Raw genomic sequence first — 23,427 nt, 5'->3', positions numbered from 1 at the left:
AGTTTGTGTGGAGACCTGAAGTGCCTCAACGAGCTGCCGCTGCCACGAGTCGAGCTTGCCCTTTACTGATTCATCTGGAATTGGGGGTGTGACATTATATTCTCAGCATGTTTGCATTTAAACGGGGAAAGTTATTGTGGAGATACAAGAGGAGCAGCTGACGAAGGTTCCATCTCTGGAGTTGAGTGTGTTTCAGTGGGAGCTACAATCAGGTGGGACAGACCCGTGAGTTGGGATTGACCAGCGTGGACATCTGTCTCCTGAGGGGACAAGGGACACAGGACACAGACAGACATGAACGTGCTGGCGAGGTGCGTTCTTCAGGGAACCAGTCGAGCGTTTTATTGGAGACATGGAGAAACCAGTAAGGAGCTTGTTTCTAGGTCTGCAGCCAGTCTGCCGTGCGGATTCAGGAGCAAATCAAGTAAGTGACTGAACTTACTGACTGAACGAAAAGTCGAATATAAGAAAGAAGTCGAGAAATGTCAGAAATTTGTTCTTGTACATTTTCCAGCCTTTGGGCACTTCAGTTAAATACGACACTATCTCCTCTTTAACGCAGAGAAATCCTTATAAATGTAAATTCTTCCAATAAATAGATACAAACCTGATTTCTTTAGATTGAAAATAATATATCACTGCTCCGTTAAAGGGTAATTTCCACCACAGAGACGCAACGTTTACTTGCTCCAAACACCGCAGGGCCATTCGCAAAAAAACACATTATCTTGCCAAACTCACGGGGTCATGAACTGGAACTAGGTTGGGGGTGAAGGAGATAGTGATGGTCATGTGAGTGACGGCGCTGGTGGAGAAACTGTGCCCGGCGCTGTGCGTAATTGGCCCAATTACGCACAGCGCAGGATCATCTTTTTTCTCAATGTGAAACTTACATCCAACCAACATGTAGCCCACAGCACAGCCCGGACAGACTCACAGTTAAACTCCATCAGGACTTTTCCTGGCAGGTCACGTGTATGTTATTGATCGCATGCTGTCATTCATTAGCTCATGCGTCGTGTTGCTGCTGATCTGTGCGTAACTCACCAAAATATCTGACGTGCCTGTTCCACTCTGTTTGTGTGCGTGTGTGTGTGTGTGTGTGTGTGTGTGTGTGTGTGTATTATATTGTATATAATGACTTTATTAATATTAGGTTTTAATATGCACAAAACTAGTATATTAGTATTTACAGCAAAATAACTTTCGTAACACAAATAATGTCCTGTGGCGTGACATGGAAAATCAGATTTTTGAAACGGCAGTTACATGGATAACTATAGGGGCCCTTAGTTTATCCCACTACCAGGAAGCCCCCCAGACTTTGGAATGTACTGTATGTTGAAAGGTGACTGTTTCTTTCTGTATTAATTTCATAAATTTCACTCTTTCTGTCAGACAATGAATGTGTGATTTTTTTGAGAGTCCTGTAGTGTGACGGCTGTAGTTAAAAATTTGTTTAAAAAAAAGTGTACAATTTTTTTTTTAATTTTGTTTAATTAAACATATTAAGGTTAAACTGTGTTATTCTTCAGTTAGCATAATAGCTAAGGTCAGTCTTGTATAGCAATGACACACAAGGATGAAAATGTCCTGTCCTGTGTCTGTGTCATTGTGGTGTGATGTCCCGTCACACCACAATGGAATTATACAAAAAATCCACGGAACACTAGCAGTTTAAAAAAATTTGGCGTTTGAACATTATAATTTCATAAAACTGTAATCCTCATTAGAACTTTATTAAAAAAATACTGTTTCACCCTTATTTGTCAACTACCCATTGTTCTTTGTGTGAGGCTGGTGCTGCTGATCAGCTGCTGTTGTGTCCCACCAGGTTTGCCAGATGTCAGAGAGCAGACCCTCATCGCTGTGAAGCCGGATGGAGTCCACCGACGTCTTGTAGGCCAAATAATGCAGCGGTTTGAGCAGCGAGGCTTCAAGCTGGTTGGTCTGAAGATGTTACAGGTACAAGAGTCTGAGGGGACCACGTTGGGCGACGCTTGTGTAAAGTGCAACATCTGACATGTGTGTGTGTTGTGAAGGTGTCTGAGGATCTCCTGGCTCAGCACTACTGTCATCTGAGGACAAAGCCCTTCTACCCCAGTCTGCAAGAGTACATGACCTCAGGGCCCGTGGTCGCCATGGTAAGGGCATCACTTCTATCATTTCTACCGTTGCATTCGGTTGACAGATGTGAAAGTTTTGTTTAAGCAAATGATTCACACCTATTGCAGAAAGTATGAACAAAAAAAACTGCTACTCTTCCTCTGTTTTATGTGCATTCTCAGGTGTGGGAAGGGCACAATGTCATCCAGACTTCACGCATCATGGTGGGACACACTAACCCAGCGGAGGCCCAGGCCGGCACAGTCAGAGGAGACTTCAGCATCCATGTCAGCAGGTAACCTGATGTGATTTTAAGCTTCACGGGTTGGGTAATAACTTCTTGACACAGGCACTTTCCAGATATTGAAGCTGGTATGTTGGTCCTTTATAGGAACGTAGTCCATGCCAGTGACTCCCGGGAGGGGGCGGAGAGGGAGATCCAGCTGTGGTTTCAGGGTAAAGAGCTTCTGAACTGGGAAAGCTGTGACCAGACCTTCACCTGCGAGCCGTGAAGACAGAGCTGAAAGCAAAGAGAATCACTTGTGGTGCCTCAAAACAATTCAGTGTTCCTGCCCAAAAAATTAAATGCACTAACTCTATAGTCACAACGATTTTTTTTTATCAAATAGATGAGTTTTTACTAATAACTTTAAAATTCAAGCTATGCACTCAGCTTAGAAATATGTATATAAATACTTGCATGAGACTCGCTGCGGAGGAATATGGAGTAAATTGTAACATTCTTTTTATTATTATTTAACAAATGATATCTGATACGTTTGTGTTTAGGGTATTAAATATAGGAGTATTGAGTGTAATTATAAAGAGCAATTTATTGAACTTGAAACCACCGTGGAGCAGAATATAAATAAACAATTGAACAGCAGAATGTAAACCAAAGTCAGGAATCGTGTGTTTACACTGGAACAGTTAACCTCAGGTGAATGTTATTGGTTGAGATGTACTCACACACACAGACACACAGACAGACAGACACACACACACACACACAGATCATTTTGCACTCAGTATCAACTGTGAAATAAATCATTCATAATAGAATTCTTCACATACATTTTGTATTATGTATTTTAATCATAGAAAACACAGCTGTTATACAAAAATATATATATTGTTTAAGCTGCCACATCCACAGCAACATATCCCTTATATCCCTCATATAAATGCTGATCTGATGTGCACCACAATGCAACATTTTTAATCTCATTGACTGAAATTGTGTATATTTATGACGTACAATAATTTAAGTGTATTTGTCTGCAGCAAGCAACATTGTCTGAATGCAGGTTGACGTTAATGCAATAAAAACTATGATTCACTCAAGACTGTTCTTGCGCTGAGTTACTTTTCACTGAAGTAGTCTGGTCCCAACACAGTCATGAATTCCCTCAGTGGCTCGGTTCGGTAAATGCCACTCTTCGATTCTCCAACTGGGATCAAAGCAGGTCTGTCTTCTCTATGAGGGACTGTCCTGCAGCTGCTCGATCTGAAAGGGTCGCTGGGAGCAGGAGGAGAACCCTGACTCCGAGGCGATTCATCAAACAACATCTAATCCATCACACCTTATCCATTGTGCCTCGGTCTGCTGATCTTTACCGTCCCTTTTTTCCCCTGAGATACTTTTGGAGCTTCTTTGGACGCCATGGCTCCGGCAGCAGATCACACACATTCTGTGCCCATGTATACAATCTAACAGTGTGTTTCACATGTGTTCTTCTTTCTGTTTGTGGCCTGTGATGTCCTTCCGTGGCATAAACACATAGGTAGTGTATTTCCACTGTATTTCGACTCCCAGCATCTTTGCCACTGCCTTAAAGGTAACAGAAGAAGCTGGAGCCACACCAACAACCCTGCGAATAATAGACAACCTGCAGTTCTCCCTCAATGCCACAGCTGCACCTTACAACCCTCACAATGTTTCTAGTCAATCTTTTGCATCTGAAATCCAGGAGTGTCAGAATAAGCTTGGTGTAAATTGTATTCCACATTTTTTAACTGTTGTAATTATTTGTTTCTTCTTAAATGTCACTGTGAGTAATGACTGCATACTGTAGAACTGTATGCATCTGTACTTTATATTATATATTTCACTAAATACAGAACAAAAATAATGTTAGTTTACTGTCGAGGATCAAAGCTTGATTAAAGCTTGTTTCAATATAAGCGTATTAGTAAGAGAGTCTTACTTTGAACTCGGCTCGTTCCTGTCCATGAATCTTTGGCACAGAAGAGACACAACAACACGCACGATTAAAACGTGCCTCTGTGCCACCGGCTGTACGAGCAACACCACGTGTACGTCCACTGATGTTTGAGGCCTCAACTGTATCTGCGGATGTGGATGGGCTCAGTCAAAATGCACCACCCTCCGATTTCACGCCGATCTTCTGCTTTTGCTTCTCCATCACCGCCTCCAGTTCCGTGGCTTTGTGCACATCCTGAGAACGAAAGAGAGAAATTTAATTTGAATTGTCAACCAGTGTCTGGACGGTAAAGGTCAAATGATCGTCACACTGTTTGTGATATTCCTTTGACGTCAGACCAAGACCATGAAGGCTATGACCTTTAACCTGTTATGTATTTACGACTTATTGTGTATTTAGGATTTGTAAACAGGAAGGTAAATAAAATGTAGTCAATTTAGGTGAAAGGCAGCGTGCTGAAAGGATGTGAGTCTATCAGTCGAGGCTGAACAAACAAGTGGCTCAGGACACATCGACCCAAGCTTAACCACACACACACACACACACACACACACACACACACACACACACACACACACACACACACACACACACACACACACACACACACACATGCACACACACAGTTCACCTACAATAACACTAGACAAACCTCGAGAAGCGTCTTCTGCACCATTATCTGGCTGTAGACTCTTGCACCATCCTCCGATGCCACTAGGCGGAGCTCCTCCTTGTTCAGAGAGAAAAGCTGGGCTCCAGTTAAAATGCCCAGACCCTGAATCGTCCTGACGGAGGAGAAAGAAGCAACAAAATCACTGCTGGGGTCTGATCACTTCTCATCGTCAAAACATCACCAGTTTGAATAATTATGTCACAAAGAAGAATCCAGCTACTGAAACTAGAAGATTAGCTTCAATTTTGAAATTACAAATTTTAGATTCTTCCTTTTATTAAGATCCACTTTTTATTTTGTTTGTGAACTTAATTCTGCAAATGTCCAGCTCACTTTTTTTGCTTTGATCATTGTTGACATGTGAGGGCGCTATTGTGCAGATTAGCAGCAAGTGTAACGCAACGTACTGGTTATAAATAAACATATCAGCACTTGAAGGTCCAATAACCTTCAGGACCAATAAAATCTGATTTACTGGTCCATCTCACATCTGGATAATTCTAGTTTCAAAAACCTTCAGTTAAACAAAAGCATAAGTTTGATAGATTTTGTTACACAACCAATGTTGGTAGTGATATTTATCATAATTAAGGATCTTGAGCTATGTGGCCTTGTGCTGAATCGGCCTCCAGGGGAATCTGCCCGAGCTGGAGACGTCTCCTGTGGGGGGGGGACACTCACTGTTGATTGAAGCCCTTAGCGGTGAGCCAGGCCGCCACCTCAGCAGGTGGCGAGTGGTAGTTGAGGGAAGTAGAAGTGTCCGGGGTCCGAGGGACCACCGGCGGACGGACAGACTCTTTTCTCCCAGCCAGCCGCAGCAGAAGCTCATCGTTTATTATCAGGACTGCAAAGAGACACAAAACTTCATACATATGCAATACATACAGAAGCAAGGTGTCATTTAGCATCATACACAATTAGTTGGGTCACAATGTGACATTTATCCAATTATAGATATCATAAACAGGCCTTCTTTACATGACGTCCGTTACCTCGGTCACTTTCTTCTCCACTCCGTGGGCGCGTCGTTGGGCTCGTAGCAGTAGGACTGGTCCCATCCGGGCTGGATGGAGGAAATGTGAAGTAGTTTGTTGAAGGGGAAAGTGCAATCTGTGGAAGAACAGGGATGGAATAAAAACCGTAAAATGGGTTAAAAACACATAGTGTGTGAAGTGTTTCAGGCATTAAACCGTGAGAGTAGTGTTGTGTGTGTACTTGCACCTTTGACTCCCTGCGGACCAGTGGATTGTCCCTCCCCGTGTTGTTCAGAGCAGACAGAGGCTCCAGGATGTTGTGGGGAACAAATCCTATCTGGTCGAAGCGATTCCGACATTTCCACCATCGCGCCGCCGACTCTACTACCTAAAGAGAGGAGGTCTCACAAATCAGCCGAGGTTTGTGGCATATTCCAAGAATAAATATTATATATAGTATAATGACCTACACCAAGAAGTTACCCCGAGATTTCTTAAAGAACTACTACTGGGATTGATGAGAAACACAGATGGAAGGATGGCATATGGGCAAAGGAAGTATCCATTAACATTTTAGTGTGGATCCGGATCAGAGGGTGGATCAAGAATTCTCCTTAACTTTCTTTAACTTTGTGAGATAGTAGATTTTTCAATATTGATTTCTCAGAGAATATTTCATGGATCTTGAGGGGCCTGATATGAGTGTTTGTCCAAATCAAAATCCGGACCTAGTGAATTTAAATGTGGTTTCATTAGGGGACTGTTGGGCCCTTAGTGCCATTCTACTTGTGTGTGTGTGTTCACCTCCAGTGTTTCTCCCTGTAGCACAGACAGCTCGCTGCTGTTTCTGGCCACAAAGTCGTAGCTGCAGCAGTAAAACCTCTCCCCCTCTGGTGGGAGCCCGTTGCCTTCTCTGAAATGAAAACGGAGTCAGATATCAGTAATTTGAATCTGTTGAGAGACACATAAATGAGTAATATTATTAATCAATAGTGTTAATTACTGCCATTTGGAATATGACTGGCATTGTGCAGTACATTGTTACAGACAGTATATTATGTAACTATGCCTTGCCCTGTCTACAGACTCACACTTCATCAGTGCCTTCACCAACGCTCCCTGCTGCTTGTCGAGCTGGTTTCTGCAGAGTCTGTGGCTGTCTCCTTTCCCTGAGGGCATCCTGCTTATGCTGCAACGCGATGGGATCTTCGAGAGGCTGCCCAGCTGAGTCGCGGGCCTGCGACTGCCATCCGTCCAGGAAGACGGGCGAATATGGACCAGCAGACACATCAAGGTTCGAACTGGGCGAAGAGGGGTAAAGAGCGTTTGGTTAGCTCAACACAACACTCAAACCCACATTTACACACAGAGACATGAACACACAGACCATGAGGAAGTCCAGTTAGACCCTAATGAAGTCCAGAGTTCCTTTTCCTCCACAGCCAGATGCTCCTGGAACAGTGAGAGGGCGCCGCTGGTCATAGCAGGACTGACCACGGATGCTGCTAAGGCTGGGCCTCCGGTGGTTTTCACCATCTGTGAACGAGAAGGTCACCAGCATCGGTTTCACAGAAAGAAAAACCACTGAATCAAATACTGGAGAGACTCACTAGTCTGAGAGGCACAAAGATGTGATGCAGCAGGTCGGAGGCATCAGGCTGTGAGATGGACGACTTGAGACGGTCCTAAACACACAGAGACAGTTTCACCTTCATTTCCAGTGGAGTCACGCAGTGTTTGGTTACAAGTAACAAGTGTAATCTCACCAGCAGACTGAGGGAGTACTTGATTTTCTGAAAGACGTCCAAGAAGTCTTCCTCTGATGGAGGAGACGCTTTCATGGTCAATAAATCATCTGCACACAGGAGAGTACAAACAACACAACTTAATTAAATATACTTATACACCTCTACACACCACACTCACTGTTATTGTCACGTGCCTATGATATACTGTGGCTTTCAGGTTTTTAAACAACTTATGTTCGGAAAGTAAAATATTACGGAACATATTTTCCCCACTGGCTACATCCTTCAACTAAGTTTCATAGTAATCTGTTGAGTGTTTTTTGTGAAATCCTGCAAATAAATCAATACACACGCTGATGAAATCTTATTATTTTTAATATGATGCTAGTTGTGCTCTGAATCTTCCAGAATCGACTTGGCTTCATTTTCAGTCATTCCATATTTCTTAAGAATGCCTGTTGTAGGCAACGATTTATCTGAATTTCCGCAGCCTGCCTGTTTTTACTGTGCCAATATTCAGCCTTCAGTTTCCTGCTCCTACTTTCCTTCTGTAGCCTGTGCCCTCTTAACCTTCCTTTATGAAATCAAGACAACCACAGTTAGTTGGTAGGATCCTCTCACCATCGGGTCCCGGCTTCTTCTTACTCTTCCTTGACTTCTTTGTCCTTTGGTCGAGAACACTCTGGGCCTCGGCCGTCTGCTGCAGCCGCCCCATGAATCTCTCCATGTCGTCAAAGCAGTGGTTCAGAATCTCCTGATAAAGACATAAACTGTTTTATCCTCAATGCAACTCATAGCAGTTTTCTTTTTAATAACGTAAACACATCCCAACAATTTTAAAAGCCACAAGTCACACACATCAATGCATTCAGTCTGCAAACTAATGCTCTAACCCAGAGGTAAAATAAGAAGTAAAAATCATATTGTCTATATGCTGAAGCTATTTTTTCAACGGCAAACTCTTATGTCAGCTGTCGTGTCCTCTCTCTCTTTCTCTCTCTCTCTCTCTCTCTCTCTCTCTCTCTCGTGTATAGACAGTAGTTTCTGTCAGGGAAATGCAGAGCTGCTGGATGAGGGCTACTGTCATAAACCTGATGGGACTACATACTTTCGCTGAGATTCTCTGAAACAGGAGATGATCTCATTTGACTTTAAGATACTGACACTTAAAATGTGTCTTTGTCTGTCGTTTGCTCTCTCTCTCTCTCTCTCTCCTCTCTCTCTCTCTCTCTCTCTCTCTCTCTCTCTCTCTCTCTCTCTCTCTCTATCTCCCTCTCTCTCTCTCTCTCGCTCTCTCTTCATTCATATATATAAGAATAACTAATCTATAACTAAATTGTTTATGCGAGTACATACCACTTCTCTCTCTGCATTCTGTTTAGTTGTATGATTTGAGTCCTCGTCGGCACCATTCTCTGAGCAGAGGGAGAACAAAGAAGTTACTATAACGAAAGTGAACACATTTACAAAAACACCCAGGCTGGTAGTATCCAGAAATCCACAGTTCATGGTCATGCACATTTATCAGATGAGTGTACCTACCAGAAACTGTGTTCATGGACAGGCTGCCGGGAGGAGGCCGCTCTCCTGGAGGCATCACGACCCGGAGGCCTGAGGACTTTCTCGGGGCCACCGGAGGTGGAGCAGACATCTGGTGTGTGCAGGTGCAAAGAGGAAAATCAAGCATATACAGACATACATCCATGGAGCCAAACACAGCTGACATTTTGGGAAAAGCCTACACCCTGCACAGCATATCACAGGGCCGACATATAGACAACAACTTAGATCATTTTCACTCACACACACGTGGACAATTTAAAGTCTACAATCACCCTAATCTGCATGTCTTTGGACTGTGGGAAGGAGGAAACCCACCCAGACACAGAGGGAACATCCAAACTCTACACAGAATGGTCAGATTTAAAAATACAGATCCTTCTAGTTGTTAGGGACAATTCTAACCACTGTACCACTCCGCCGCCTGACAAAAATAACACAGGTGGGTAATAAAATAAACCTTTTTAGAGAAATGTTTGCTAACATACCAACTTTTATGTGGCATCTAATTTATTGTTGCCTAATTGTTGTATCAGCCCGCTGTTATTACCAGGACATTGTGTCATTAGCAGTTAATGTAAATCTTCATCATTTACATATGAAAATGTAATTATCTGATAGACTTTAAGCACTCAGCTCAGCTTCACCTAAATATCATATATTGAAAATAAGACGAGCGAGGTCTTGATAGTGACACATTCCACTCGCGGATGGTAAGAATGCAGAGTATTCTCACATGCTCCTGCATATAAGTGACAGATACAAACAGTATGACAGGAAAAACCACTGTCACAGGTGCGTGGTATGCAGATGACACAACCACCAAAACTTGATTTGAAACTCTTTAAGCCGAAGATGAAACTCACAGTTTATACACATCTCAGCTCTTTCCCCTCATCTTCCTCCTCCTGTCATTTATTCTCCTCCAACATGTGGATAGAGCAGAAGAAAATGCTAACTTTTTCACGCGTTCACAAATTATAACTAATTGCACATTCAAAGTCCTTCATGCAATTGCAAGTGATTGGATGTTCTAATGTGTTAAGATGAAGTAAAGCTTCTTGAAAAGTCTCCACGTATTACTGACATGAAGAGGGCTGTCCTTCACACGACAGGTGCATCCGATTCTCTCCCTCCCTCTCTCCCTCGCTCTCTCTCCCTCTGTCTCTCACAAACACACACACACAGACACACACACACACACACACACACAGTTTACACAGAGTAAAGTCCTGAAATCTCGATCCATCACTGTACCTTCTGATGCTGTTTGAGCGTTTAAATCCAAGAGACAGAAACCAATCCTCGTGCTGAGTTGTATGAGCTCTGATTTCAGCTGTTTACATGCGTACGTCCCACCTTCCAGAGATATGCAGGAACAAGAAAAACAAGTCTGCCTTTCCTTACGCAGTTAATCTGTCACGCTGCTTTCACTCTCCTCTGACTGTCTCATGCACCTATGAGGGCTGCGGCCCTCCCCTGTCTTTGCATCTCTGTGGGCCTCTCCTTCCTGTGACCTGCGACAGGCGTTTCTGTCAGCAGCTGCCTGTGGCTTGTGCCATGGGGCTAATGGAATCCGCAGCACATGCCAGCGCAGTAATGTCATCCAGTCGCCACCTCCACACAGTCAGTGACGTCAAGTTTCGTTTGAGACATGACAACAAAAGAGATGAAAAATTTGTTGAATAAAGGTCAATAAAAGGAAATGAATCATTTATTCATTCTTTGGATTCTTCTGAAAGGATAAATGATATTAGTTCTGCGAGCTTAACTAAATAAGCTCTTTGTGACTGCTGCTTTGAAACTTGCTTTTTAAATCAACTTTAAAATTCATTTTGAATGTTCTTTCTCATAAGAACTTTTCTTTGTGACTATGCAGCCACTAACTAAACATACATTCATTGTGAAACTAGAATGGCACCAACCTCCACTAGGGCCCAACAGAACCTCTATGAAACCACATTTTGATTCACTAGATCTCTGTTTTTATTTGGATCTGCACCAAATTGCTCAGGCTCCTAAATATTAGTACCCAAAACATGTGTGATTTTTCTCTGAGAAATTGACAAACGTATGATAGAAACACCATATCGCAATGTTAAAGAAAGTGAAAAAAACATTCCTGGTTCCAACTCCGGATCCTGATATCCTGACATCAAAATGTTTATAGATTCTTCCCTGACTCATATCGCAGCCGTCCACCATGTTGCATGGATTCTGTCCAGTAGTTTATGTGGAAATCCTGCAAGAAAACAGACAAACATAACGTCCTTGTTGGAGATAATAATTCATAATAAATATCTAAATATTTTATAGGTTATAATATACAGTTATAGTTGTATACCTCTGCATACTATCATATAACGATAGCATATAACGAGATCAGAGGAAATAGTTTAACTGAAACATTACAATCAATGAAATAAAGTGAAGTGAATGAAACATGTGTCAACTCAAATAAATACCGGGTTTGTCAAACAACAGTGTTTTTATTGTGATTTTTCTTTTTTACTGTATTCTTCTGTAGACAAGAAGAATTTCAAGTAGGATATGACACCAGGAAAGAGGGAGCTGCTGGTGAACAGTGACACCTACTGGTCAAGGCAGGTCAGACCCCCCGCAGCTCCAATCATGCTTGACTCAGTTGGGGCACAGCTTACAAAAAAATAGTCTAATGGATGATGATACATGAACGTGAAGGAGAGAAATGTTTGAGCTTTCATCTGACGAAATAATGAACTGATGAGGTGCATATTTCCTCTCTACAGTAGCCCAGACTGGACAAACTAAACATCTTTTGAGTTTTTATGACAACTGAAGGCTGCCACAGGTTCTCTGTCATGTTTGGAAGAGGAGGGTGAGGTGAAGGGGGGTTCAGCTGCACCATGCAACTCCACCACTAGATGTCACTAAATTCCACACCCTTGAACCTTTCAATGAACCTAATGATCTTGACATGATTCACATGACTCTGGTCTCCAACAGGTTTCATCTCAGGAGCTTTCAGTGGATCTCCTCAGTTACTGCCATCAGTAGTTTATCCATTTGATTTGTAGACGGGCAGTAAGTTGAGCCCACATCCCAACTGAAGAGGGGACGTACACATACTGTCCCTTCTACCAGTTTTTTTAAAAAGTTTTTTTACTCGTCAGTAGATAATAAATAATATTGATTAATTTCTATGTTATTTGGGCATAAAATTTTACTACCCACTTTGATATCTCCCTCCAAAAGTGAATTTCTGAATATAATCATGAATTTCCTGTCTCTTAAATGTCGACTGTGAAAGAATCTCCTCTGCCACCGGAACAAGGAGACACATACAGCAGATAATTGCTCCCTAAATTGTCACATTTGGCCAAGTAGTTATGGTCATAGCAAATTATTTCCACTAGACGGAGCCGGGACCTTCCAGATAGTCAGTGGACACAGCAGCTGGTTTTTCAAGACAGTATCGTGCACTGTTTATTCAACTCTGGGATGTTTTTTATGAGATGCAATTTATTAAATAGTAAAATAGAGTTAATAGGAGGTTTAAAAGCTTTATTATGTGCTTTACAGCAATAATATTCACAATCATAACTATGGAAGAGTTTAGACTTCAGTTTTTCATGATGACCCTTGTAAATAAAATGACTTCCCCCGGTTTTAACGTCACTTTATTTGACAGCTACTTTGCAGATTATTGATTTTACACATCAAATATATAGATATATAGAAATTTCACAAACTAGGCCCATGTCAAGACAAACAGAACAATAAACTACTGCATGGGACCACTCCGATAGTGGGTCTTGTTTTTACATATTGCTTTTGTACTTTTAACGAGTCAATTTGGCGCAAATTAAGGCGCAGAGTGAGTAAAAAGCAAGTAGTATTCATACCAACATATCAAAATGCATAGAGAGCATAGAGAGCTAACCACAGACATTCATCTGCACATATCTACAACATTTCGTTATTAACTGCACAACTTGACATCAGGCTCTTAGCTCATGTGTAGACATTCTGCAAATAGTAGTGTCCAGGCCTGTTTAACTGCAGTAAAGAGCAGAAAGCACAGTGTGACCACAAAGATACCCATCATTCAGGCTGCTGGGGGAAATCCCATCAGACACAGAGGACTTCTCCCCCTCTATCTCTTTCTCTTTCTCTCTCTATCTCTCTCTCTCTCACACATTTCTGCAGGTATCTCCAGAGCTGCAGGACTCCACTCAACAACAACAGCAAAAAGCATTATTATTGTTATTATTATTAATATTATGACAGTTCTTAGTCTTCCTCACCTCCTCTCTGCCCTCTTTTCCACCCTCCTCACCTCTTTCCCCCCATTGTCCAGGCAGATTTGTTGTGTTTGCTGGTTGTGCGAACTGTTGGGATTAAAGTGGCTCAAGATTACATATGGTACTAATTGGCAAATGCAAATAAAGCCGAACTGAATGAGTGAGTTGACTGTTTTCCCACAGGCTGCAGCTCAGTGCACATGGGGCCGGACAGGGGCCGGATGGGGGCCGGACACACACATCACACATCACATCCAGCAGTGTGTATTTATGTTGTCAAGGGGAAGGGCAGCTCAGCCCCCCACTTCTCCCATTGGCTCCAACTTCTCCTTCACTTCTTCTTGGGCTGTCGACGGCAGGATCTTGTTCCAACACCCAGAAACGTGGCCACGAGTGGTGGGAAAACAACTGGATCCCTGAGCAAAGTTGTTTTTATTTTTATTCTAGTCATATTATTGTCAAAACCTAAAAAGGAAGATTTTAAAAGTAGCGAGGGAAGCCACACCAGCTCCTGGAAACTGGATCCTGCATTGCGCTGTCAGCATGGTATGTGTTGATCCTCCCTCACACTCCGTTAATGGGACTCCACGAACTCTCACTATTTTCCGCGTCCCGCTTTTGACCGTCTTCGTTGTTTGGGTTGGACACTTTGTTCCATAAACTCCTCTGTGCGTAATGACGCGTCGTGACATTGCGCTGTGCCATGACTCCGGAGAATCTCCTCTGTGCAGCAGAGTGCCGTGTGTTCACAGCGGGAAACCATGCAGCTCCATGTGGTCGGTGACGGATATGTGTTTCAGCACTTATGTGTTCCAGCACATATCTGTCACCGATCATGTGCTTTCAGAGCCAAACTGTCAACATGTGACTTAAGAAATATATTTGTTTTCCCCCTTCCTGTTTTAATAGGGGATACAGTATGATTTATATCAAGATAAACCTTCTCATGTTATTTAATTATCATGATATCCCAAATTCCATTAAACTGAGAGACAGGTGGTGGGTTTGAAACTTTTCTATATGTATGTTTGATGAGTTTAATAGAGGTGATTACGTTGGGCAGGGAAATGTGGTTAAAAATTATACCAATTATTCAAGTCAGCTGTTATCGATATTAATCATGATTTCTTTTAAGTTTAAAGAGTGGGCTGTGCTATATGGTCAACAATGATATCAAGATAACAATGTTCATATCAGCGTATGTCGACAAGAATCTTGATTAACGCAAAGTTTTAAGACTTGTTTTTGCTCTTGAATGAAGGTTGTGGGATTTAAACTCTTCTATATGTATACAGATGTTCTTTTTTCCAGTTTATTGTATGAATTCAATAATTGTGATTTAGTAGGGCCAGGCGATATGGCCCAAAATTATATCAAGATAAAAAATTTCATATCAGGGGATATCGATAATTATCACGTTTCCATTATGTTTAATTTTCCAAATCTGAGGTAGATCAGTTATTTCTCATACCTCCTCAATGTGATTGCATATATGGTTATGCAAACATCAACCACAGTGAAGGGGTCTAAATCACTGTGAGTGACAGATACACTCGTTATGCAATACTATGAGTTGTGGGTGTGTGTGTGTGTGTGTGTGCTAGGGAAACAGTGTTGAGTGTGTATTTGCTAATATATGTTTGCCTGTGTAGGGTGTTGGCCCTTTTTCTGACTTGAAAACATGGCAAGGCAGGTGTCGAAAAGTGAGAAAATCAACAGCTGATTATAAACTACAGCTCCTGCTCTGCAGCTTCTTCCCAGCTGTGATTTATCTCATCCAGAATGCCTTCTTGGTATTTTTTCCTGTGTTATCCACTGTAGTATTCTGTGTCACCTATGTGATGCTACGCACAGCAGCAGAACCAGAGAGCTGCTTGTTTTCCCAACAGAAAGGGTTGACAAGACATTTTATCTGGGTTTAGTCTCTCGTTTCGCTCCTGTTTCGCTCACATGCCAGCGCTGCCACATGATCCTCGGCCTGCAGCATCTCAGACGACGAAAGTGTGGAAAGTTAGTGAATGGCCTGGTGAGTGGGATTGTTGACTTTACTCGACCGGGAGTGTTACAGAAATCTCACTCGGCCCTGAGTTGGCCCGTTGCCAAAGATACATTTATAAAAAGGGTTTTAAAAAATGTCTCTGCCTCCTTTTCAATCATGTCGACATGTATCAGGGGAGCTGTATTCTGGCTGTTTGTGGAGGGTTGTGTCAGTAAACTATCGCAAATCTTATATATATGCTGAAGACGTTAACCCTTGTATGTAGACATGTAGAAAATGCAGGATTTTCCACTTCATTTTAAGTTTAAATGACATTTCATGATTACGTTAGAAAATAATATAAACTGTTATTCATTAGAGGGTGTTTTTAAAGGTTTTGTTTCACTTGGCTGGCAGCTGTTGAATTTCCAGACCGGAGAATCGAGGCCTCATGTATGCGAAGCTCGAACCAGAGCAATTGTTGTTTATTTGCCAAAACAAATAACATGTAGCATGACTTTATTATCATGAGGCTGCAGTTTTTATTTGGTGCCCAGTTGTCAACAACATTAAAATCAATGGTAATTGCCCTTCTCGTGCCCTGTGAACAACCATAACAGCTACGGTCTACCCATGCGCCTCAGTCCCACCCACAGTGTGAACCAATACAAACTTAACACCTCCCAGTGGATTCCCACTCTCACCCACACGTCACTGAAGACCCTCACCCTCAGGCCTGTGCAGCGGCGACTTCTCCTTCCTCCCCCCTCCTCTCTATTTGCACACTCATGCGCTCTTATGTCACTCTCTCACACGGCTCTGTGTATGTGTGGAAACCCATTTCTATAATCACCTGCACCGTTTGGCCATGTGTCTTGGCCGACCTGCCGCAGTTCTCCTCTGGGTCATGCGCCTCTTGTAATTTTCCATTCTCATGGCAGGCACATGGAAATAGCCCAGGCCGGGTCATGTTCTAAAGCCAGTTTGGCCCGAGCTAAGTCATATTTGGATCCGGTCCACTCATCGTAGCAAAGTTAATGATCAAGAGTTTGTAGTCGGCAGCATTTTCATAACGTGAATGGCAGACAATTCAGATAATCAACTTTTTCACTTGGGTTCGGATTCAGCTGTGGCTAAGGAGCTGAAGTGGGTCGTCCACTAACCAGTAGGTCGGTGGTTTGATCCCCGGCTCCTTCAGTCTGCATTCCTAAGTGTCCATCGTGTGGGAAGACACTTGACCCCACATTTTCACCTGACAGCTGTGCATGTATGTGTGTGTGATTCTAAAAAACAAACAAAAATACAACTGCAAATGTATGCGTGATTGGTTGAATGTGACTGTGAAATGCTTTTAGTTTGAAAAACTATATATAAATACACTCTCTTTATCCATTGACTGTTTCCGATTCAGCAGATCAACCTCTGATCCCCGCCCTCATCATACACATATATGAATGTTGTGTTTGCTTTTCTACCAGGCGTCTATCCTCCATGTTTGTTTATGAATCTGGAGTGCAGCATGAGTTACAGCACATGTGTATCACAGTTTTGTTTTCACATGGCAGGTCAGAGGTGGCCCCCTTCCTGTTCCCTCTTCCAGACCGTCAGTGGTCTGTGGTCCCCTCGTACACCTCAGAACACGTTAACTGTTGTGGTGCCGGATAAATGATAAAGTGGATGTGGTAAATGCCAGAATGGGAAGGGGCAAACTCATAGATAATCATTGTTCTCGATTGGGTGAAGCCTGACACACATGAGCTTTGTTTGCAGAGGATTGGTGCATTATTTTCCCTTGACATTTTTCATTTGCAGCTCTTACCTTGTCACAGCATATTTGATTTAATAAATCAGTTTAACATCATGGAGGTTTTACTGAGGCTTCTTTTTCTCCTACCAGACGGAAAAAGCTTCCCTGGACACGGAGGACAGAGCCTGGCTGGGTGAGGGTCAGTCTGAATCTCAGCTCACACCAGGTCCGGATGCAGTCGCAACCAGTGATGGAGACCGGCCCGCCTGGGACTCGAAGTTCCAGTACGTGTTGGCCCAGGTGGGGTTCAGTGTGGGCTTAGGGAATGTGTGGAGGTTTCCGTACCTCTGCCACCAAAATGGAGGAGGTGAGTGTCTCAGTAGTTACTAGTTTCAACTGTGTACCTGTTTTTAGGGGCATTTAAAAAAGGGGGGGAAACACAAGATGACACAACTCTGCACCAGCAACAGTTATTTCTTTGGGTCGTCCATCCCATTCTTGTGAACGCGATATCTCAAGAAGGCCTTGAGCCAATTTCTTCAAATTTGGTACAAACATTCACTTGGACTCAAGGGTGAAATTATTCGATTTGGGTGGTCAAAGGTCAAAAGTCTAGGTCACTGTGAAGTCCCAAAACAATTTATTGGCCTCTTGACTGTGAAATCTTAAGATTGGCTTGAGGGAATTTCGTCAGATTTGGCACAAATAGTCCCTTGGACTCAAAGATTAACTGATTGCATTTCAGTGAAGGTAAAGGTCAAAGTGACTTTATGTGAAAACAAATCTTACACCACGCAGTGTTGTATTTCTAGTTTCTTAATTTGTCGTTCTTCATGTCCTCCAGGGTCCTTCATGCTGTTGTATGTTTTTCTTCTCGTGATTGTGGGAGTTCCACTGTTCTTCATGGAGTTGGCAGCTGGCCAGTGCATTCGACAGGGAAGCATCGGCGTGTGGAAGCACATCTCCCCAAAGCTGGCAGGGATTGGCTACTCCAGCTGCATTGTAAGGATTTTATATTCATATATATAGATTTACTCTCTGTTTTTAATTTCTCTTTGGTTTCAAATTGAACTCTTGATTTAGATCTGTCAGAACTATGCTATTCTTCATCCTATATAAGGCTTCTACAACCTTCACATAAACTGTATATAAGATGGTCAACATGACTGCTCCACTAAAAGGGAAGCCAGAGCATCTCTATCGCCACCTGGAGGCTGGCTGCAGTTTAGGTAGCAAATTCTGCCTTTTCATTTTAGAGGATGAGACGTGGGACAAAGTAAAATGTCAAAGCACATGTTGAGTACATTTTTCATGTGAGAGAGTCTTGGTGCTGCAGTGCTGTTACGTAAACATTTTCCATATGAACGAGACGAAGCGAACAGATTCAACAAGAACTTTCTATGCACATAAAGCACACAAATGCCTAATTTCTCCTTTAGTTCCATCGATCTCACTTACAGTTCACACACACACACACATATACGCACACAAATGTACACACACGCATCATTGCATTAAGCTCAATTCTGTCTTGGGTCATTTTAGATTTGCTTTTCTCTGCTGTTCATATTTTTGACCTTGAAAGATGTTTTTTCCAGAATGTTCTATATACAAGTCTGCACACACTATATCATACTGTATATCTCAAGTACTTGCTGTGTAAATATTGAGAAATCACCAAGTAAATCATTCACAAACGCTTTCTTCTCCCCGAAGGTCTGCTTCTACGTGGCTCTGTACTACAATGTCATCATTGCGTGGAGCCTGTTCTACTTGGGGAATTCTTTTCAGTTTCCTCTGCCGTGGGAGCAGTGCCCTATCGACGTAGCCACTAACAGCACAGGTACTAGCGTTACGCAGAAACTCAACAAAATGAAGTCACATAGAAAACACTCAAAGGTCATAAAGTTACCATCTTGGTCTTGTCCTCCATCGACAGTGAAAGAATGTGCAGCCAGCTCCCCGACGTCCTATTTCTGGTTCCGGAAAGCGCTCAACCTCACAAACTCCATTGACGACTCCGGAGAGTTAAACCCCATCATGACGGGCTGTTTGTTGGCTGCTTGGACCATCGTCTCTCTGGCCATGATCAAGGGCATCAAGTCCTCTGCAAAGGTAACTTAACTTCTGGTTTTTACCTCTACCATATCAACAGCCAGTTCAAATGTGTGGTAAATGTGGTTAAGATAAGGCTGCAGGCAGAAAGTCAGTTGGCTCGACTTACCACAAACAAACAGAAACGGATGTAACACGTACAGATGTGTTTGGAACTAATCATTTCAAATGTTCTGGCCCAAAAATCATCCTCCGCTTCTTTTTCCAAATCTTAGGTGATGTACTTTTCCACAGTCTTTCCCTACCTGGTGCTCTTCATCTTCCTCATCAGAGGGTTGATGTTGGACGGTGCGATTGACGGAATCACATATATGTTTTACCCTAAAGTAAGTTCATCATATTCTTGTTGTCCCCTTCTCCTTCTCACATGGATTTTGTTTCTTAATTTAGAATTCGAATAAGTTTTCTCATAAACACTGAATGAGACTTTTGAATACGTGGTCTCTTTCAGCTGGAGATCTGGGGTAGTGTGCAGGTGTGGCGACAGGCTGCCACACAAGTCTTCTTCGCCCTTGGTCTGGGCTACGGCTCCGTCATCGCTTACTCCTCCTACAATCCAGTCAACAACAACTGCCACAGGGACGCGCTGATGGTCTCTTGCATCAACTTCATGACATCGGTGCTGGCATCGCTGGTGGTTTTTGTTGTGCTGGGTTTCCGGGCCAAGAACATTGCACTACGCTGCGTGACTAAGTACGAGCGTGTGTGTGAAAATGAATTATTGAGTTCCCTCAGTCCGTTTTGGCAACATATTTTCTAAAACTACATTTTACATGATGCTAGAAACTACAGAAATATGTTAGATTTTGCAAATGGTTGTTGAAAGCAAATATAGCACATGCATGCAGTAGATAGTAGAAATACATCAGTGAACCCAAGAGGTCTGTAAGTTCAAATGGACTTCACAAGGATTCACAATATAGTAGTATTTTATTGTTGTCTTTCTCTTATCGTATTTTCTAATTTCAACCTCTTGCAGAAATCTTGGTCTGCTCAGCTCCATGGCGTCACATGGATCTGACGAGCACTGGTGGCCCTGGTTCAACATGTCAGATCCGAGCTCTGTGTCCATACCGGACTACAGAGAGTGGTACCGTCACTACAGCCCGGCTATGGGTCCAAACATCACCGACTGCAGTCTGGAGGAGGAGATGAATAAGGTGAGCGGCATTTAACGGATACGAAAGCGTGGCGTCGGGAAAGATTGACTAACAGGCAGAGGGTCAAAGTGGGAGAGACTCCACATGTCTGAAGAACAGATGTGTGTAGCCAGTAGCCAGTGGTTGCTATTATTCAAAATAGAAATCTGGCATGTTTAGGGGACTGATATTTATGAGGGTATGAATTTTGGTGCAGCTAAATTTAATTTAACGGGACTGTTAAGCCTTGGCAGTGGTATGCGCTCTGCCATTCTAGTTGAGTGCTGTTCGAATTGCTTTTGTTATGTAGTTTATTGCAATTACTGTTTTTCTTTCTGGGAAACGATGGCCCACCCTCTTTCTTACAGGCCCATCCAAAATATTATTTCTGCCTATGCTACTAATTCAGAGAATATAATTAAATCCATTATATATGTCTTGTATGAATCTCTGCTGTATAAAGAGGGAAAGTAAAGAATTTCTTCACATGGTGCTGACACATGGCCTTAAGAAAATCATGAGGCCCGGCCAGTGGTGAACATTTCAATAGCACAGTATGTAGGTGGAGTGCTGCGTTTCCCAGGACCCCTGAAGAATCCGGGAGGTGCCGTAAAACATCCAGTCGGCAAGAGGAGGAAAACATATGTGACACTGAATCTAGTAGGTCCCCGGGAGAGATGGGAGCAAGCTGTGATATAGGAGTGAAAGGAGAAACTAAAGAAACAGAGGAAGAGGCAGGAAAGCTCATGGTACCTCAGTGTTTATTTTATCACAGAATTCGATGTTTTGTGTAGGTTGTACTTGTAGGATACGACTGGAAACATCAAAACCACATTTTTCGCTGTCTCTCCTGGTGTGTGGAGCCCCTACGTACTTTTTCCACCAACAGTCGACATTAACAAATTCTCCTCTGTGTTCTTTGTGTGCCTGCAGGGGATTGAAGGGACGGGCCTGGCGTTCATAGCGTTCACTGAGGTGATGGCCCTCTTCCCAGCCAGCCCCTTCTGGTCCACACTGTTCTTCCTCATGCTGCTCAACCTGGGCCTCAGCACCATGTTTGGGACCATGCAGGGAATCCTCACACCTCTCATGGACAATTTCAGCGTCTTGGGGCGCCACAGGACCGCACTCACTGGTAATTCTGCCCCCCACAAATGAACATGTGTTCAAACTTTTCTCTGGATTACAGGCGTTTACCGTATTTGACTTAAATTATTTTGCAGGAATGTATGATTACATTTGAGACTTACACATTTGGAATATAAAATAATTCTCCTGTGTCGGACCTTGGGCAGGTACCTCAGGATTTTGGGATGTTGAGATTTTGATCTATCTAAAAAACAGCTGTATTTTGATCCAAGTCAACACAATACACTTCTGTAAAATAGATGGTCTTTTTCTTTATTCAGACAACTAAGCCTCACATTGTTCTAAAATGTTTTTGGCAGTTTTTACAGTTTTATTTTATATGACCTATTATAGTACTTTTAGTTTTGTACCTTTCCTATCGTCTAACCCTGTCTACATCCTTTGTTTTACAGTGTCCAGCTGCGCTCTGGGTTTCTTGATAGGAATGTTGTTCACCCAGCGTTCGGGCAACTACTTTGTGACGATGTTTGACGACTACTCGGCCACGCTCCCGCTTGTCATCGTAGTCATCTTTGAAACCATCAGTGTTTCCTGGGTTTATGGAACCGATCGGTAGGAAACAATATACATGACAGATGTTCATTTTCTTTGTCTTTGCTGTGTCCTGGTCTTTATTTGTTATTGTTAAAAAATTTAAAAGATGCCTATTTCCTCCACTGCAGCTTCCTGGATGATATTGAGGTAATGCTCAAATGGCGCCCTCCAGTGATCTACAAGTATCTGTGGAAGTATGTGTGTTTACTGGCAATGGTGGGTCTGCTGGCGGCCAGTTTGCTGCGCATGGTCTTCAAACGTCCCACATACACCGCCTGGAATCAAAACACAGTAAGATATTATATGTAAAGACAGCAGTCAAAATAGCATGTTTACTGCATAGGTGATTGTTTTATTGTGACACCTTTGTCCACCTATGAAATAGAACATAATAATGGTTTGAGTCTTGATTAAAATGTATATTATATCTGGTATAAGCTCCACAAAGATATAATGATTCTAAAATTAAAGTTGATTTAAAATTTGCATTTATAAATAGTCTAACTAAATAGTTATTGCACTACTAAAGTAACTTGCATTGTGCGTACCTGCTGATGTCTCTCTCTCTCTGATGTGCTCTGTCCCTCCGTCTCTTCAGGGTTCTGAGATGACTCTGGAGTATCCTGGCTGGGCCCTGGGGATGATCGTCATGCTCATAGTCCTAGCCAGCCTGCCCGTGCCAATCGGCTACATCCATTCCACGTGGAAAAACCGCCAGCTCCGTCACGCCGGCTCCGAAGAGGGAGCGGGCCAGGAGGTGCACCGCGAGTTGTACACCAAGTGCAACTCCACCGAGCAGCTGGACTCCCACCGCCGAGCCCCCTCCGAGGAGGACGAGGCTCGTCCCAGGACTGTCTTCCCGCCAATGGGCAACGAACAATATCGGCTCCTGCCCCAGCAGCAGGAGGAGGAGGATGAGGATGAGGTGCAAGACACAGGAGTGTGAGCACAGCTGAGGGAGGACAGTGGTTTGTTTGTGACGGACACTCATGAACGGACTTTATCAGAGAGAGTCTTTGGGTTGTACCCTGTCATCATACTCAAGCAAGCTATCCATTGCTGACAAGCCAAAGTAATTTTATTTATATAAGTGACGGTACATTACACAGTCACATCAAGGCTTTTTATTTTCTACATTTGTGAATCGATGACCTCAGCTTCATGTTCTGAACCACCCATTATGTTCAGAACATAAA

At 42.9% G+C, this 23,427-nt stretch overlaps 3 protein-coding genes across 3 annotated transcripts; 2 read left to right on the top strand and 1 right to left on the bottom strand.

Annotated features, from left to right (window-relative positions):
- The first annotated feature begins 8 nt into the window (after positions 1-8).
- Positions 9-3,450, top strand: nme4 (NME/NM23 nucleoside diphosphate kinase 4). The gene is made up of 5 exons (XM_061090530.1): positions 9-424; positions 1,835-1,965; positions 2,043-2,144; positions 2,289-2,401; positions 2,498-3,450. Exons 1-5 carry the CDS (start codon positions 295-297, stop codon positions 2,616-2,618), a joined length of 597 nt encoding a protein of 198 aa, XP_060946513.1. The 5' UTR covers positions 9-294; the 3' UTR covers positions 2,619-3,450.
- Positions 3,178-9,377, bottom strand: eps8l1a (eps8 like 1a). Its single transcript, XM_061090529.1, has 13 exons — positions 9,269-9,377; positions 9,083-9,141; positions 8,348-8,480; positions 7,745-7,833; positions 7,589-7,663; positions 7,366-7,514; positions 7,070-7,279; positions 6,783-6,891; positions 6,220-6,366; positions 5,997-6,114; positions 5,686-5,848; positions 4,984-5,116; positions 3,178-4,565 (listed from the first exon to the last, which is right to left on the bottom strand). Exons 1-13 carry the CDS (start codon positions 9,375-9,377, stop codon positions 4,479-4,481), a joined length of 1,581 nt encoding a protein of 526 aa, XP_060946512.1. The 3' UTR covers positions 3,178-4,478.
- A 6,803-nt stretch (positions 9,378-16,180) lies between these two features.
- slc6a16a (solute carrier family 6 member 16a) lies at positions 16,181-23,177 on the top strand. Its single transcript, XM_061090755.1, has 12 exons — positions 16,181-16,285; positions 17,445-17,661; positions 18,139-18,296; positions 19,011-19,137; positions 19,234-19,409; positions 19,625-19,735; positions 19,861-20,102; positions 20,389-20,569; positions 21,482-21,683; positions 22,090-22,249; positions 22,360-22,522; positions 22,830-23,177. The coding sequence occupies exons 1-12, from the start codon at positions 16,181-16,183 to the stop codon at positions 23,175-23,177; spliced, it is 2,190 nt and encodes a 729-aa protein (XP_060946738.1).
- The last annotated feature ends 250 nt before the right edge of the window (positions 23,178-23,427 follow it).

Source organism: Limanda limanda, chromosome 17 (genome assembly GCF_963576545.1).
Source record: "Limanda limanda chromosome 17, fLimLim1.1, whole genome shotgun sequence".
NCBI lineage: Eukaryota > Metazoa > Chordata > Actinopteri > Pleuronectiformes > Pleuronectidae > Limanda > Limanda limanda.
Note: the sequence above shows the minus strand (reverse complement) of the source record. Positions and strands in the feature narration are given on the sequence as shown.